At 37.7% G+C, this 17,798-nt stretch overlaps 1 protein-coding gene across 2 annotated transcripts in view; it reads left to right on the forward strand.

Moving 5' to 3' along the window:
• LOC121329564 (tumor protein p53-inducible protein 11-like) overlaps positions 1–16,730 on the forward strand; it is a 62,076-nt gene extending 45,346 nt beyond the window's left edge. For both annotated transcript variants that reach the window (XM_041275205.1, XM_041275206.1), the window contains 5 exons: positions 1,719–1,777; positions 2,694–2,742; positions 4,937–5,033; positions 10,490–10,591; positions 15,356–16,730. In XM_041275205.1, coding sequence (XP_041131139.1) covers positions 1,719–1,777; positions 2,694–2,742; positions 4,937–5,033; positions 10,490–10,591; positions 15,356–15,489 — 441 coding nt within the window. In that variant the 3' untranslated portion in view covers positions 15,490–16,730. The remainder of the gene's footprint in view (positions 1–1,718; positions 1,778–2,693; positions 2,743–4,936; positions 5,034–10,489; positions 10,592–15,355) is intronic.
• Positions 16,731–17,798: the final 1,068 nt, after the last annotated feature.

The following is a 17,798-nucleotide window of genomic DNA, read 5'->3' on the forward strand; positions in this document are numbered from 1 at the left end:
TTTGTTTGTCTGTTTATTTTGGCGAATGTGCCGTGTCCTGTTTTTGTTTGTTGCAACCGTTTATTTTCTGTGTCTGTTCATTAATTAAATGCTGAGCGAGACCATTCGCTCAGCTCCACCAAACTCCACCTCTCTGTCGTTTTTATTTCCTGCTTCTGGTCTGACTCCACCCTCTCCGGCCCTCTTTGTGACATGCTGTCACTGTCGCCAGATAATCTGTGTGGAGCAGGGTCAGTCAGGGGCATTGTGGTTGTTAGAAAATGAGGTTACCTGCCGACAGGAACTTCTTGCAGTCTTATTGTGCGCTTTAAAATAAACAAACAGTGATTACTACAGCCCTAGATTGCCAACTACAGACAGATTTTTGTGCAAAGCCCGATTTGCAGTGAGAACGCATGTTGATAGATCCATTCTCTCAGTCCCCAGGCTGTAATAATCCATTCCTGGACGTGATTGACTTGTAAATTGTGGAAGCCTTCAGCATTCGTTAACCTTCTTTAGCAGTAAATCTCATTCTCTGTCATAAGCCTGTTTTCATTTCTCACCGGTTCTGCCCCGGCAGTTGCTAGATAACCATAATGTGACCTTTTGATAAATACATTAAACAGCATTACAGCTGCAGTGTTTCCTTTTTTAAAAAGGTCTTATGTCTAGAATTAGCTCATATTCTGTTTCATTGGGTATAATGTCAGAGTTTGACAGAACAGGCACAGTCGCTGCATGCTTACAGATTGCTGAAATGCAAATCAAATTGGTTTAATGGTACAGTTTGTTGATACACTGTCCCTTCCCTTCAAACCGTAGGTTTAAATACATCTTTGGTCACACAGGTGATTAGAGTTTGATGCACTCAGCTGAGGTGGCACTTCACAGGGGAAGCCAAAATGGAGTACAGTGTGGATTCTGTTATGTCAACAAGAATAGTTTTATTTAACATATTTTCTCCAATATTTAACAACCACTGTAGTCTGGATTCAAGTGAGTTTAGAGATCTTAACCTGGCCCACATAATAAAACCATTACACAAGCTGACGGTTACTGAGAGGCTGAGATGGACCCATGGAGGGAGGTTCTGGGGTCAGTTCTGAGGTGTGCTCATGCAGAGCTCTAAGTGAGAAGCTCTTATACCTGCTTGCTAGCACTGTAGCCAGTGCCATTGTATCTTCCCTTTCTGAGCACTAAATTCACAAGAAACAATTTAAGACAGCAAGAAAAACAACAAACTGAACGTGCTTTAGGTGTAGCTAGAGAATAGATAGACAAATGGGAAGGTTCTTTATTCCCCAATTAAATTAAACTCCAAATTTAATTTACTTACAAAATACAGTACAGCGTTCTAAGAACATGATTAGTTTATTCTGTTAACAACAAAATGAGATACTGAGAAATTCATTTATTTTTCAAGATTACAAACATTTCAGCTTTTGGGCATCAAGACTTGAATGCAGTACTGGACGTTATTACATTGTATTTAGGGTTTACAAATGTTGTGTATGCAATTGTGACATGGCACAACAATAAATGGTCAATAAAAGGGAGGATTCTGTAAAGGTGATTCACAAGTTTTTGTTTTTTTTCATGGGTTATTTTATTGCAAAAGCACTACTAAATGTACAGAAGGGCGATCTAGCATACAAATGTGTTTTTGTTTTTTTTGTTTTTTTAATTTACTGCAGTAATCACTGCTAATAACAAATTATTTTCATTTCTCTTTTCAGATCAGTCAGGTTCTGGGCAACGAGATCAAATTTTCAGGTCGGGAACCTTTGGGCCTCAGGTACAAGACTTCTGTTGCTTTGGTGTTGATCTACCGATATGTTTGAAGGGCATTTGTCATGCAATTTAGGACATTAGTAACTAATCACAAAAGAATGTTACCAACAGTAATATATACTGAACATCAAAATAAAATGACAAACTTCGAAAAATGACAAACTTTTAGAGCAGGTGCAGTGACTTTTTATTGTGCTGATTAACAGTTGACATCACAAAAATGCTGCAAAATGATCTGTCGATCTTGGGCAGGTGTTGTGACTCTTGGTCTCCCAGTTCGTGGCCTGTCATTGACAGAGTGTTTCAGGTTATACTGCCTCGCCAGGTTTCAAATTGCTGGCTGTGAGCATCCAAGACGGCGAGCCACAGTACATTGCCCCAATCCAGCCTCCAACATGCCGATTGCACAGACGAGGCATATTTTTTTGTCTTTTTTTCTGTGATTTTTTTTTATAGCTTTTATTCAAGCTTGCAGTTCAACAGCTGAAATCACTCCATATCCAGTGTCCAATCAACTGTCTCACTAATTAGGTGTTTAATTGCATATGCTTCATAGTCACTCAGGCGTGTCATGGCCAAGAATGAATGATCGAGTGATTAAAAAGAAACCGGAAACATTTCGGCAATGTCCATCATTTATATACCTTTTTCATCAAACATAATGAGTTATAATAGTGATAAGTTTATTTTGATGCTCTGTATATATATAGGAAATGGATTTAAAAATGATAATACCTTTTAAATGGCTAAAGCGCACCTGAATAGGAATACAAGTTTGCTGTACCCTGCTTACAAGCTACCTAGCAACTAACCCCAATCACGATAATGAAAAGTGTAAGTTATATACTGTATGTAATCAGATGTTGTGGGCTATGCCTCCATTTTCACCTGGGTTAACTTGAAATGTTGTTTTGTCACAGGGTTTGGCTGGTTGTTTCCGCGGTGATGCTCACGGTCTTGGCTTTAATGGTATGTACATTTTATTTAACAAATTGCTTCCATTAGTGTTTCCATGCCCTTTTCTGTTTAGAGGCTGTGATTTGCATGATAATACACATTGCACATTCCAAGGGCATTCTTACTGTACTCCACAGCGCCATCTTCGGGTGGAGTGCGAGAACTGGAACACTGCCAGAATCTAAATCCATTACACACATACAGAATCAATAGACACAACTGTAGACAGCCTGATCAGAGGCACACTGAACATCCAAATCGATCACAAATTTTAAAAAGTTGCACCATTTCGTACAGCAGTTTCCATAGGAGGAACTTAGCACGAGGATCTTCCGAAGTCGGCACAATATATCCCAAAAGATTGCAAAACAAACAAACATAGCCTCCAGTGCAGGCAGACCGGTCTCGCTGAATAATCTGATCAGTGGAGGGACAAAAACTGCAGCTAGGACACACATGTAGATAGTCAAAGGGTATCTCTACCACTTAGAATGAGACAACGATGGAAGCCTCTTATCACAGAAGCCAGCATTCAGAGTGAGAGGCCATCCCAAATATTTTGGGAAGCTATTTTTCACAGCTATGCCAGTTCTCAGGTAGTCAATGCAGCGGGATTTTGAGAATGCCCTCACTGAGGTTCTCATTACAACATCTTGGAGGCTTTTTTTGTTTTCAGATGGTCTAGGGAAGCATTTGAAGCATTGCCCTGACCAAATATTGTTATCTGCAGAGTCCATTTCAATTGCAATTTTGAACATTGGGACTGTGTTTGATCATTGCAATGGGTTAGCCAATCCAATGACATGAATCTAATGAATGTAATGCAACACATCCAGGACTCGATAAGCAAGAACCTTAGAAGGAAACCTCCCAGGACTATAGTGCTGCTGAACGACTGGAGTTATTGAGGTGTGGATCATCCTTCAAGAACAAACACATGTAGCTGTTAAAATCCACACGATGCCACAACAAGTGACTGTGAAGCACAAGCAAAAGAGGGTGCCACACATTAATGGGCAGTGACTATTCATTTCTGAAACGTCTACGTATTGCTCAATCTGCCAGCAACCAGACAGGGAAACTAGTTTACAAATTGGAATCTCTCCTAATTTATCTTAAAGTTTAAGAACATGGAAAATCACGGCTTCATGCCCTATCTGTTTCTCTCTTTGCTACAATATTCTGCTTGTTTCAAGTGGTTTGATAACAGCACTCTCCTGCTCATGTCTCATTAGATTAAAATCTCCAACACACACCACTTGCAATAGCAGAGAGTATTTCCTTTACTTTCTTGTAGCTGGAATGGCTTAGAGCTATATAAAAAGGTCACATTTAGAGCTAGTCCCGGAAGATTTGATCTAGGTAATGGGGTAATTAGACAGTCTGATCAATCACTACTGGAAACAAGAAGACATTTCCTAAATGAGCTGTAGGAAACATGGCTAGGAAAGGTTGTAGTAAATGTATGCCAAAAATCAGATGCTGTAGTATAGAAGTAAATGCTAAGGGGGACATTGCAATGTTGTCAGAAGGCACCAAGAACACATACTGTAATTATGAAATATTTCTCAAATACTTTTGACACAAAAGGCTAAGCTATGGGATAATGTAGTGAAAAAACACTAATTATACAGGATACTGGTATCAGTAATGGGATTTCAACAGTTAATCTTCACTATGATTTATTGACATCCTTATCACCAAGTACAATACAAAATAGAGGGAACATTTCCTCAGTGGAGCAGGTACACATTTAAAAGGTGGTAGTATTTAGAGCAGGGGTGTCAGAGAGGTGTCTGGAGGGCCGCAGTGTCTTCTGGCTTCTGACAATTACTTAATTGGTCTAATTATTTGATTAACTGGACATATTTAACAGTTCTCTCCAGGCCGCAAAGTGTTTCATAGGTAGTGTACCTTGAATCAAGCGCGTTTTTAAAACCATCAACTGTAAAAGACCTTGAAGTATGTCACATTCAACAAATAATTAGATCAATTATATTAACTGAGTGCTTAAGTTGGAATGAAAACCAGAAGACCCTGCGGCCCGCGAGACTGGATTGTGACACCTCTGGTTTAGATCATTCAAATAGTGTCTTTATTGGTCTCTATATAAACGGACTGTATGGCAATTAATAAAGTGTAAATGGTTTGTAGGGCTACTCGATTGAGAGATTCCCACAAGCTGTGTGTTTGTATACCTCCACAGGCCCTCACATTCCCTATCCAGCTGTATGATGCCATCTTCGATGAGGAGCTTGTTGGCACCAAGATGTCCATTAGACTGTATGGAGGTGCACTTCTCAGTACGTTTCTATCTTTTAATCTTACTCAACTGTAATGATTAGGTGTTACTGAACAGGCTGTGGGGTTTATAACATTATCGTTGCTACTCACGGTTGTTTTGATGTTTTTATTCACATGTTCCTTAATAGAAATCAAACCGTCTCTGTTAATGATTTGTAAAAACTCTGCACCTTACACCAGACACATTGGATGCAATTAAATTGTAAAAATATATAGATAGAATTAAAACGGTACAGCTATACAGATGAACCCGCTTCGTGTCATGATTGCTGTGCAGGCGTATGTTGTCATATAAAGCGGGTCATGAGATAAACCAGGTTTCACGTTTGTCTATGACAACACGAGTGCGAGTGCGAAAAAAAAAGAAAGAAAACTAATGGGGAATTAAAGAGCAGTGTTTTAATACTGGACATTTAGCCATTCTTTACATTGAAACAAATGCATACAGTTTACTACAGGAAAAATGCATTGTGTATCATTAACTGGAACAAAACATTATCTCAAAAAGTGATGAATTGTCGACTGATGAGAGGTAGCAGTTAGGCGTTGCACTTGTGTTATTTTTGGGTGCATTTATATAAGACCATGTTAAAGGATTAAAATTTGGTGATGTTGGTGTTTTGTAGCTGAACTGTATCCCATTAAGGCGGCCCATGCAGCATTTGCCAGGCTGCACAAAATGTCAGTTTATCAGCTGAGATGACTATTGGTTGTTAGTTGCGTTGGAAATTAATTATATTCTGGGGTTACTTAGTAAAGTCTGGCCACGCAGCATTTGACAGGCTGCACAAAACGTGACAAGCAGGTTTGTGAGATGATATTAAGAGAGGTAATTTCTCAAAGAACCTATGGTGCATGGGGAGTGGTTTTTGAAAATTCATGCATATACAAAATTATATAAGTCCCCTTCTGAGATTATGCTAATAACTGGGTTGTGTGACTTAATTCCTTTAAATTGAATGTTTTCTCCATCCTGCAGCTTGCTATTGCAGGAATAGAAAAAAGACTTAATTCCAGGTTTTGGCACAAACCTCAATACAGTTGGAGTCTTATTTCTATCCCTGTATTTCAAAAGAACAAAATATATCTGTAACATATGCAGAGGAGAGATGCAAATTGTTACTGTCAATACAGAATGTGTCTGCCATTTCAAACACAGGGGTATCGACTGATCTCCAGCACTTTGATATGTAAATAGAACTGCTGCACAACAACCAAAAATCATTAGTGCATGTAATGACTGTACAGCTGTTATATTGGACTTTCCAAAACTTTCTAATAGAAAAGTATGGATTACATGGAATAGATGCCTAGTGAACCTGAATATAGGCCCACTGTTTGGTTTTCTGTTCTGTACAGTTTAAACAGTGTTTTTCAGCTGCCAGAATGAATGGAATTGCCCAGAGCCTTTGCATTTCAAATGGAACAAAAAAATGTGCTCTTTAAAATCTGCTTCTGTCAACATGTTTTATTAAAAACAACCTTTCCATGCAAATTCTGACTATTTATTTAAACAATCTAAAGTTCTTTCAAGGACACATTTCAGTATTTTTTCCTTTTTCAAAACAGACCCATGTACAGGGTAGAGGGTTCAGGCAAGTACTGGATCAAATTAGATTCGAATTATCCCACTAAACCAGCAAGTCTTTCATGATCGTGCTGCCTGTTCCAACGCAGACCATGAAAGGGGTTATAGCTATTGAACTAATTAGCAAAATAAAAAAAAAAAAACAGTATGCAGTTTGTCCTTGTGTGCATACCAATAATCTATTGTTAAATAGCTAGTCCTGAATCGGGTTGGGTGCCCGTGGGTTTCCCGCAAAGCGGGTCGAGTTCGGGTCGGAATGTGACCTTTCTCGCGGTTTGCGGTTCAGTAACGTATCAGAAGGTAAATGTACCGGTATTTCCTGCTCCAAAGCAGGAGGCGACTAGGAAGAAGTCAGCTCATTAAGCAGAGCTCTCAGTTCGTTTTGCCGCATGTTTGATATGTCACAAGGTCCTTTTATCACGTCTGCTTGGTGATATCAGAAATGTCCGTGGTGAGTAATAGTTTGAGAGGTAAATCATAGCGAATGAAAATAATGAACATGTGGCTGAGTTAGTTGCTTGTAAAATCTGTCATGTTTTTGTGTATGGTAACAACTCAATCTGTGGAGAATTGTAGAGGTACTGTATCTGTGTGTGAATGTGAGAGAGGCAGTCGGCGCAGACAGTAGGTAAAGGACAAACACTTGCGGGTCTTATTAAAGCAGGTCAGATCGTGGGTAAGAAGACGGTTTTGGTTGGGTCCGGGTCCTGTAGGGAAAAGCGGGTCGTAAAAATCGGACTCAGAGCTACAGTTTCATTCACTGTAGCAGAACCCCCTGGCAGTAACCTTGGCAATGTAAAAGACATCAAGTCCAGTACACACACACACATACACACACACACACACACACACACACACACACTAAAGAATTTGCAAATACTACATATTTTATGCATTTCCACTATGTTTTAGAGATGATCTGAACAGTTTTTTTTTTTTTTTTTTTTTTAATCTGTATACCATTTGGATATCACACCTGCTTTTTCCATTCATTCCTGGTATTTCCTGCTGAGTTTAGATGGAAATCCCACTCCTAATCAAGTACTAACCAGATGGCTAGGCATACCTCTAGAATGTTACAGTAATCCTTTCTGCAAGTAGCACCTGGGAGATGAAAGGACTACAGAAGTGCGTCGGTCCAACTGTCAAGCAAAAGGGGAATTGGAATCAGGCTCTGGATGCTTGGTGGCAATAGACCTGAGAATCACCACACAAGCGAGGGTACCCTTTGCGGAGGGGATCAGGGTGGCATTCATTCAGAGAGGCTACATCTTGACATCTGGACAAAAGATGTTCAGTCAGGAATTTTATCAGTTAAATAGAATTGACAGTTTCAATTTAAATCGAAATGCTGCTTAAAGAGCCACACAGTATTGCTGTGAAATATATTAGTTATCTTACCCAATTTAAGATTAGACTAACCCGTGTGACCCCAATAGAGTCACTCAAACATGCCTTGTCTCCAAGAGCAGCTGGTGCCCAGCCTTAGTAGATGCAATAAAATGAATAAGTAAAATACCATCGAACAGTGGGGTATTTCTTACATCTGCTTGTGACAAGATTTTTACATGGGAGAGGTTAATAGCGTCTTGAACTGCTTTCCTATCGACTGTAAGTGTTCTATATATATATATATATATATATATATATATATATATATATATATATATATATATATATATATATATATATATATATACAGCTCTGGAAAAAATTAAGAGACCACTGCAAAATTATCAGTTTCTCTGGTTTTACTATTTCTAGGTATGTGTTTGGGTAAAATGAACATTTTTGTTTTATTCTATAAACTACTGACAACATTTCTCCCAAATTCCAAATAAAAATATTGTCATTTAGGGCATTTATTTGCAGAAAATGACAACTGGTCAAAATAACAAAAAAGGTGCAGTCCTCCATCCACACCTTGATTGACCTGGCTGTGTGGCATGGAGCATTGTCCTGCTGGAAAAACCAATCCTCAGAGTTGGGGAACATTGTCAGAGCAGAACTCTGAGGATTGTTTTTTCCAGCAGGACAATGCTCCATGCCACACAGCCAGGTCAATCAAGGTGTGGATGGAGGACCACCAGATCAAGACCCTGTCATGGCCAGCCCAATCTCCAGACCTGAACCCCATTGAAAACCTCTGGAATGTGATCAAGAGGAAGGTGGATGGTCACAAGCCATCAAACAAAGCCGAGCTGCTTGAATTTTTGCGCCAGGAGTGGCATAAAGTCACCCAACATCAATGTGAAAGACTGGTGGAGAGCATGCCAAGATGCATGAAAGCTGTGCTTGAAAATCAGGGTTATTCCACCAAATATTGATTTCTGAACTCTTCCTAAGTTAAAACATTAGTATTGTGTTGTTTAAAAATGAATATGAACTTATTTTCTTTGCATTATTCGAGGTCTGACAACTGCATCTTTTTTGTTATTTTGACCAGTTGTCATTTTCTGCAAATAAATGCTCTAAATGACAATATTTTTATTTGGAATTTGGGAGAAATGTTGTCAGTAGTTTATAGAATAAAACAAAAATTATCATTTTACCCAAACACATACCTATAAATAGTAAAACCAGAGAAACTGATAATTTTGCAGTGGTCTCTTAATTTTTTCCAGAGCTGTATATATATATATATATATATATATATATATATATTATATATATATATATATATATATATATTATATATATATATATTTGTGAAAAAGGAAAACTATAATACAAACAATCACTAAATTTCTTTTCAATTTGTCATGTTGACAGTTGAGACCTCTGCTAAAACGTGCCTGACCGATTTTCAGGATCTGTTTTTGCATTAAAAAAAACGTGCAATTAACTGCATAAAGTAATCATTAGGAATCCAAAGGCATTGTGTGATTGAACACTAATTGCGGTGTTTAAGTTGACAGTTCTCACTGTCTAGGCATTTTACAGAATCGTATTTAGATGTTTTGACAGGTTTTCAGCTCAAACAATACAGTGCTGCATTTGCATTTAAGTGTAGTGTTCTTTGCCATCCAAATACAGAGCATGGCCAGCATTGCTGTACAGAGTAAGCATCCTAATTGCACTAGAATCTTGGTCTACATCCACACTACTGCATAAAAGACACACCACACAATAACATACACTTAAATACTGAAGGTTTGGCTTTACATTAGCAGGTTAAATTAATGCAGATAATACCCACACCTTTAGAGATGAGATAAATAGCAGAAAATCCATTAACTTTCAAGCTGTGCTGCACCTCTTCCATGTATGTGGGTGGTCAGAGAAGCAACGAGACTCGCAAGGTTCAAATTGAATAACCACAGCACTCCATGAACATTTATGCAGGATTCAGCTTTAAACAAAAAGTACCACGTATGAAATAAAACATCTGAATTGAGGGAATTGCTTTCCTTTTATTTAAACTCTGCATCGAAGCAATTCATCCAGTCAATATGTGGTATCGGTTGAATGACACTGTTCATCACACTGTAGATATTTGCTGGATCTCTCGACATTGTCTGATGGGATACAAGTGCCCTTCATTTCATACTACATTATATAAAATAGGTTTGCTCTTGTTTATTGAATTTTCTTTGAAAGTAGGAATGATAACACGTTTTGTCAAATTATACAGGAATAAGTAACAAACTGGAGTGAACACTTCGCAAAGGCTGTTTTTGCCTTGTCGTATATGATAGATGATTTGAAGTTGCGGGTGGCTTGTATGCAAGTTGAGGTTAACATGCTTGTGTTAGAGGAGTGGAAACAAGAATTATTTAAAGTGTGCTGGTTCAGACCCTCAATGAGCAGCTCACAGTACCTGTTTACTTGATAAACAAGATCCCTGTCAATGTGCTCTCCCTGCAGGCATTTCCCTAGTCATGTGGAATGCGCTCTACACAACAGAGAAGGTGATAATCCGATGGACCCTGCTGACAGAAGCATGCTATTTCGGTATACAATTTTTAGGTAAGCATCAACTGTACATTTAAATTCTCATCAACTCTCCCTATAGATATGCTTATTATTATGTAAGATGTATTATTGGTCTGCTGTTTTGTGCAGTTATCTTTCCTATACTACTAGAGAGGTTTACTTACAGAATCTTTAACACATAAGAACATAAGAAAGTTTACAAACGAGAGGAGGCCATTCAGCCCATCTTGCTCATTTGGTTGTTAGTAGCTTATTGATCCCAGAATCTCATCAAGCAGCTTCTTGAAGGATCCCAGGGTGTCAGCTTCAACAACATTACTGGGGAGTTGGTTCCAGACCCTCACAATTCTCTGTATAAAAAAAGTGCCTCCTATTTTCTGTTTTGAATGCCCCTTTGTCTAATCTCCATTTGTGACCCCTGGTCCTTGTTTCTTTTTTCACGTCTAAAAAGTCCCTTGGGTCGACATTGTTAATACCTGATTCAATTATTTTAGTCTGTCTGCATATGACATGCCTTTTAAACCTGGAATAATTCTGGTCGCTCTTCTTTGCACTCTTTCTAGAGCAGCAATATCCTTTTTGTAGTGAGGTGACCAGAACTGAACACAGTATTCTAGATGAGGTCTTACCAATGCATTGTACAGTTTTAACATTACTTCCCTTGATTTAAATTCAACACTTTTCACAATATATCCAAGCATCTTGTTGGCCTTTTTATAGCTTCCCCACATTGTCTAGATGAAGACATTTCTGAGTCAACATAAACTCCTAGGTATTTTTCATAGATTCCTTCTTCAATTTTAGTATCTCCCATATGATATTTATTGCACATTTTTATTGCCTGCATGCAGTACCTTACACTTTTCTCTATTAAGTGTCATTTGCCATGTGTCTGCCCAGTTCTGAATCTTTTCTATCGGGACTTTGTCAAAAGCTTTCTGGAAATCTAAATAAACCATGTAATATGCTTTGCAATTATCCAGTGTCGATGTTGCATCTTCAAAAAAATCAAGCAGGTTAGTTAGACACGATCTCCCTTTCCTAAAACCGTGCTGACTGTCTCCCAGGATACTTATTTTTACATATAATAGAAGTCAGGCTTATTGGTCTGTAGTTGTCTGGTTTGGTTTTGTTTCCCTTTTTGTGGATCGGTATTACGTTTGCAATTCTTCAGTCTGTCGGTACAACCCCTGTGTCAAGAGACTGTTGCATGATCTTGGTTAGCGGCTTGTAAATAATTTCTTTCATTTCTTTGAGTACTATTGGGAGGATCTCATCCATCCCAGGAGATTTGTTTCTTTTAAGTGCTTCTAGTCCCTTTAACTCTTCTGCCTCGGTTATGCTAAAGTCTTTCCTCAAAGACTTCAAATGTTTAAATCAGTAGAAGATCACATTGTTACGCCACAGGGTTTGCTGTAATCTCTATAATGTGGAAATTAGTGGGTTGGCTTTGAATATAACAAACACAATCCTTGTGTTGGCGCGAATAGGCCTATTATTACCAAGTAGTCTTAGTCACGTATGTAGGAGACAGAATATCTAGAATTTAGTGGTGTTACAAAACTATGTCAGTAAGTAAAGTAAATGTAATTCAAAGTGGAAGTTATATGCACGAGAGAATTCAATAAAGCTGGACAATAGAGATAGCAGCAAGTAGGAATAAGTAGAAAGATAAAAGGAGAGCTGTGCGTTAGTGAACACTTCAAGCAGGAAATATTTTCTAATACAGTGTTTTTTGCATTTTCCAAGGCCGTAATTAATTCTGTGATCAGTTGGTCTTTTTTCTTCCTTTCTTGCAACTGGCCTGGCTGTTTGAAACAGTCCTCGTGGTTATTAAAGTATACCAAGGTTGGTGTTGGTATGGAGTCACAATGCTCACAATTGCATTTATATTGATCAAATCAGATGGCCACCAATTTACTAGTTTTGGAACTATAATACGTTTACATAAGCAATTGAAAAGGAAAAGAACAAATGGCAAATCCAGGTAACACACAACATAACAGCACCAAAAGGTGAGAAAACAAAAGGCAAAACATAACACCACTTACCAGCAGTAAAAACAACAAAACCAAGTGAGGAATCAGATTTCACTGTGCAGGTCATACTGCCTGCCCAAAGGCACAGTCTTTCAAAGTAATACCACAGAGTTCGTTACAAACCAACATGAAAGATCAACACCTAACTAGCTGGTTTTACATTTATCATAAGTACGCCATCCATTATATTGGCAAAACTAGCAATGCATGTCATTGAGCATTTCAACTGAGTTCTATACCCTACACAGTGCAAGAAAGGAGTAACAATTCATAACACAACTTATTACAGATATAAACCACCATGTACAAACGGTACTAGAAAATATTCCTAATTTAAAGTTAAATTATACACCTCTCTTTCAACTTTCTCATTATTTCTACTCGCTATTATCTATGTATCATTATCCACACTTGAATTGTACCTTACTCCTTAATCAAGTCATTTCCAATGTATTAATTTCTCTCATCTAAATTATGCATGTTCTCCTCTTTTGTATATATGACCAAGTACTTGGTAATAATTATTCACACCGCTACGTGCAAGACCAACACTCATTTTTCTCTTATAAGACTAAGAAGAAATTCACACTTTCCATCTGGGGGTTTATAAACTACACCAAACCCTGTGGCATGAGAATGGAACTTTAACACTCTGCATTGAAGACATTCCTAAAGACTTCTAGTCGAAACATTGGAGTTTCATGACTACGTGTTGTATTGAGTGTTTCATAATTATAGATGATTGTGTTAACATATAAGATACCATTAGTAATCTCTTGACAGTTTAAACCAAGGCACATGGTAACAAAAATCAGGATCCTTTAAAAAGTTATGTTAATGGATTTCCAATTTTAACAATGAATTGAAATTTGAAGCTTCTGATATTTAAGAATGATCAAATAGAATTAGATTACATTTCACCCGACGACCCCTTCTCTGTGTATGCGTGTTAAAATAGTGCCTGGCAAAACCTGTTTAGAATTAAAAGTTTTCACAGTAAAACAGGAGCAAATAAAACTAAGGATCTGAGTAGACTGAAGCTTGATTAGATTACACTGTACATGGTACCACTAAATAGAATAATTTAGTTAAATAAGTTAAAAAAAACAACAGTGCCTTAGCAGTTTAATCTTTTACAAACACATATCAAATTGTTAACATGGTTTAAAGAAAACTGTGGTGCATTGATAGCATTTAGACTAGGACAGACCATCTGAAATGTGCAGCAAATGACTGAATGCAATGTCAAATTCACCAAGCTTAAACTTTCTGCATTACAAGAAAAAGAGATCGCATTAAAATGGTAAGATCATTAAAGGTACTGAAAAGGTTAAGTAATATGAGTACATTTACTGAAACGACAGTCTCTGTCCAGCTGTTATAGAGCAAAACTAAAATGCAAAAAGAGCCAACCCTAAATACGTTTTAAATGAAGCACACGGCACTGCTACGTGTTCTCTCTGCCTGACAGCAAATATTTTACAGTGGTAAACACTGCCCTCGTGTGGCTTTATGCATTCATTTCAATTGAATTCTGTACTGAGTTTTACCACTTCTTTCCATGAATCAGGAAACAAATAATGTTCCAGTTCACAATACAAATGGCAATGCGTTTAATCCGCCATGTTTGTTATTGAAATGTACAATGTATGCATGTAGGTAGCAGCCCAAATAGTTAAGACTGAATAGCTTATATAAAGGTTAAATAAAATAGCCGTGTTTATTGTGTTGAAAGTAGAATTTCCATAGTCTGTTCTTTTTAATTGTGCCTATTTAAATACTGTTTAAAGTTATAAACTCAGTACTGATCAGTACTTTAAAAGTCTATGTAATTCAGAAACCATTATGCTATTCTCTGTACCTCATCATTGGAAACATTTATTAAGTAGTGCACAAGTTAGGAGTCAAGTGAAGCCGTTTCACTTGTTTTTAAATGATTTAAAAAGGTGCTTGAGAAGGGGCACATACTTGCAAGAGCTGTGCTCAATAAACACACCGATCCAGTGACAGGCATCTTGGGAATGTACACAGCCAGAAAATAATGACATACGCTGAGAGCATCTGGAGCGCATTGTCCATGTGAAACTAGGGTGCAAGGCAATAGAGCGGGTTTTTTTTTGTTGACAATGATTTAACATATTGTACGCTGTCGTATTGCCAGTATACTGCAAAACCCTAGTTGGCATATCAGGAGAGAATTTTGTTGAAATAAAAAATAATGTATATATTTTGAATTTGTTGTATTTTTATGTGTTTATGTAGTGCATTGTGATACTTTAGTGTGAAAGTCACTATATAAATGAAATAAATAAATAAATAGAAATCCAGAATGACTCGCCTGATGAAGGCACGACAGTGCAGTCTGCAGGGTGAGCCAGACAGTCAAAGGAGTGTCTTCACTGTGTGGAATCCCCAGTGTTGCATTGGCTCTGGCAGTCTCACTTGCAAAAATCAGCAGCTGAAGCAGACACCTGCAATTCTGACCTTTGTCCTCCAGGGGCCAGTAGCTCGCTGACATCCACCTTTGAGCTGCCGGATGTTAAGATGCAATTGCAACTCCCTTACATTCGAGATCTTAAAACCAGAAAAACAAAGCTGGATAATGTTTACAGTGCTCATAACGAAGTAATAAAATGTATTTGAATATATCTTAGTTACCACATCCTATAAGCAGCTTCTGCTCTCTTTCTCTCTCTCTCTCTCTCTCTCTCTCTCTCTCTCTCTCTCTCTCTCTCTCTCTCTCTCTCTCTTTCTGCAGTGACTGCCATCACCCTGGTTGAGAACGGCACAGTGTCCAACAAAGCTCTTGTCCTGGTCTTCAGCCGAGTTGCGTTTGTCGGCATCAGCCTCTGTTACTACTACCAGCTGGGGCGCAGGCCCAAGAAGATCTGAACCCAGGAGAGGGCTTCGGCTCTGCACAGCAAGGGAGGCTGTCCTGACCAGACCCAGATTTACACTACCTTTTCCATTTCATCCTCAACACACAAACCTTGTCTATACAACCCAGGAATAGACAGGTACAATAACATTAGTACATGGGCATTTCCAGCAATATTTGGTAACATTTGTGGAGGTTAGTGTCAAAGCAGTACCGCATGGTAAGTGATGTTTGATGGGCAACTTCAAGCACTTTTATTCCTTATTACAGTCAAGACCTTGCATTATTCTATTATGACTGCCAAAATGAATGCATATAATGGCCTTGAGGTAGCTGGTTCATCTTATAAATAGTTGGCTGGAAGAAGGGAATGTGTATTGTGCAGAGACATGAGGATTGCTCACTTTGCCTGACCTCCCCACTTTTTCAATAAGTGGCAGTTTTAGGAAGGGTTGGAAGGTGGCTGTTCATATGAGTAAATGTGGAATATTTTTTCATGAACATTGAGCATCCTTTTTATACAATTGGGATTAAATAAGGAATAGCATTTTAGTTTAATATGTAATAGTTCAAAATCTGCCACTTATTGTAAACGAAAGTTACCAAATATATGATTGAACATAAAAGTACCAAGATATAAATTTGTTTATGAAGTAAATACAGTAGATTTATAATAGGATTGCCATATCTAACATATGTATGTTGGTACTTATCTGCATTTAAGTCAGTTATCTGCAATTTGTATCTGTGTGAAGCAACGTCAGCTGATGTGGTGCTGCAGTAGTTCAGTGGCCAGTTGTGTGCTTCTCAAACATTAAAAGGTAGAAGATACAGTACTGTTTTATTCCTTCTTCTTTGTGTAAACCTGTTTAAAATGATGTGTTCATTTTCCTGTGGCATATATTGATACAGCACGACAGAAAATGAGCTCTGGTTTGGGGCCAATTTCAGCTCAAATGACCTTCCAGAACTTTAGTCTTCCTGATTTGTGGACTATAAGTCGCATATGTTGTGCCTCTGGTATCAACTCCTACGTGTGGGTTCAGAGAGATTTAAATAGAAGGGATGTCATTATCAACAAGAGAGAAGCTAAAGTCATGTATATATTTGAAACACACCAAGACTTTATCATAGTTTGCATTCTAAAATTATGCATTGCGATGCATACTGTGTATTTCCTTTTACTGTAAAGCCATACATATTTGCAAGCCTTTTATTATGCGTTTTTCACATATGGAAAAAGTAAATCCACTAACAATACATACTTCGTATATTGCAACAGGTCGCCAACATTTCTGGAGCAAAATAGATTTTATGAGTGTGATTCACCAAATATTTTGGTCGCAAATATTTATGGAGTTACAGTATTCTACCCACTCTACTGTGTCAGGATCTGTTAACCCTTTAAGTGTTTTTGCAAGAACTTCAATCACTCACTCACTAAGTCAATACCTATCCTCCTCCACTTCAAACCAAACGTGTTTGGATCATAAAAGACACTGCAATTCTATTTAGGGAATGCAGGTTAAAAGCATGTCGCATTACCATTTTGTATTAAGAATAAATAAAAGTAGCTGAATATATGTGTTTCAACGTCAAAATTATTGCCTTCTGGATTACAAATCCTGACTTTTGCTAGCTTGCATCATATAGTTAAACAAAACGCTTTAACTAGAAATTATTATCAGTGTCTTTGTAAGATAATATGTGGTTAGTGTTGGCTCTACCCCACAAAGTGTTTCTTTACTGACCCATTGAAAGAAGTTGTAAGTGTAATGTTTAAGTTTTGCTGGGTCACATAGGCAGCGTACACATACAGTACTGCTGACATGGAGCTGGAGTTTGGAATCATAAGTAATCATAAGTAATATAACAAGTGTAGGTACAGTGTAGCTACAACATACATTGAAGACCTAAAAATCAAAGCAAAAAAAAAAAAAAAAAAACACATATATATATATATATCACATGAAGACACTAACAGACTTTCTTTATAGTTTTTTTTATATTCTCCTCAAACACAGTAACATATGTAATACAATATACTGTATATAAACAGCACATATATGTTCAGTAGGCAGTTTCTTATGAAAATACAAGAATATGGACCAACTATACTGCTATTTAAAACATGTGATTCATTTGGTGGCGGTCTGAAATCTCTTGTGTTTTTGTGCTTGTGGGCTGCTGATATTTAAGGTACATAGTGTGTTTAGATGATGGCAGTATACATGAGGCAGCAACTGCGTTCTTCCTGCAAATTCTTCATGTGCGTTGATGGGAATGGTGTTTGTGATATTTGTGAGTGGTTTAAAGGACAGGA

The sequence above is a fragment of the Polyodon spathula genome, chromosome 17 (assembly GCF_017654505.1).
Source record: "Polyodon spathula isolate WHYD16114869_AA chromosome 17, ASM1765450v1, whole genome shotgun sequence".
Taxonomy (NCBI): domain Eukaryota; kingdom Metazoa; phylum Chordata; class Actinopteri; order Acipenseriformes; family Polyodontidae; genus Polyodon; species Polyodon spathula.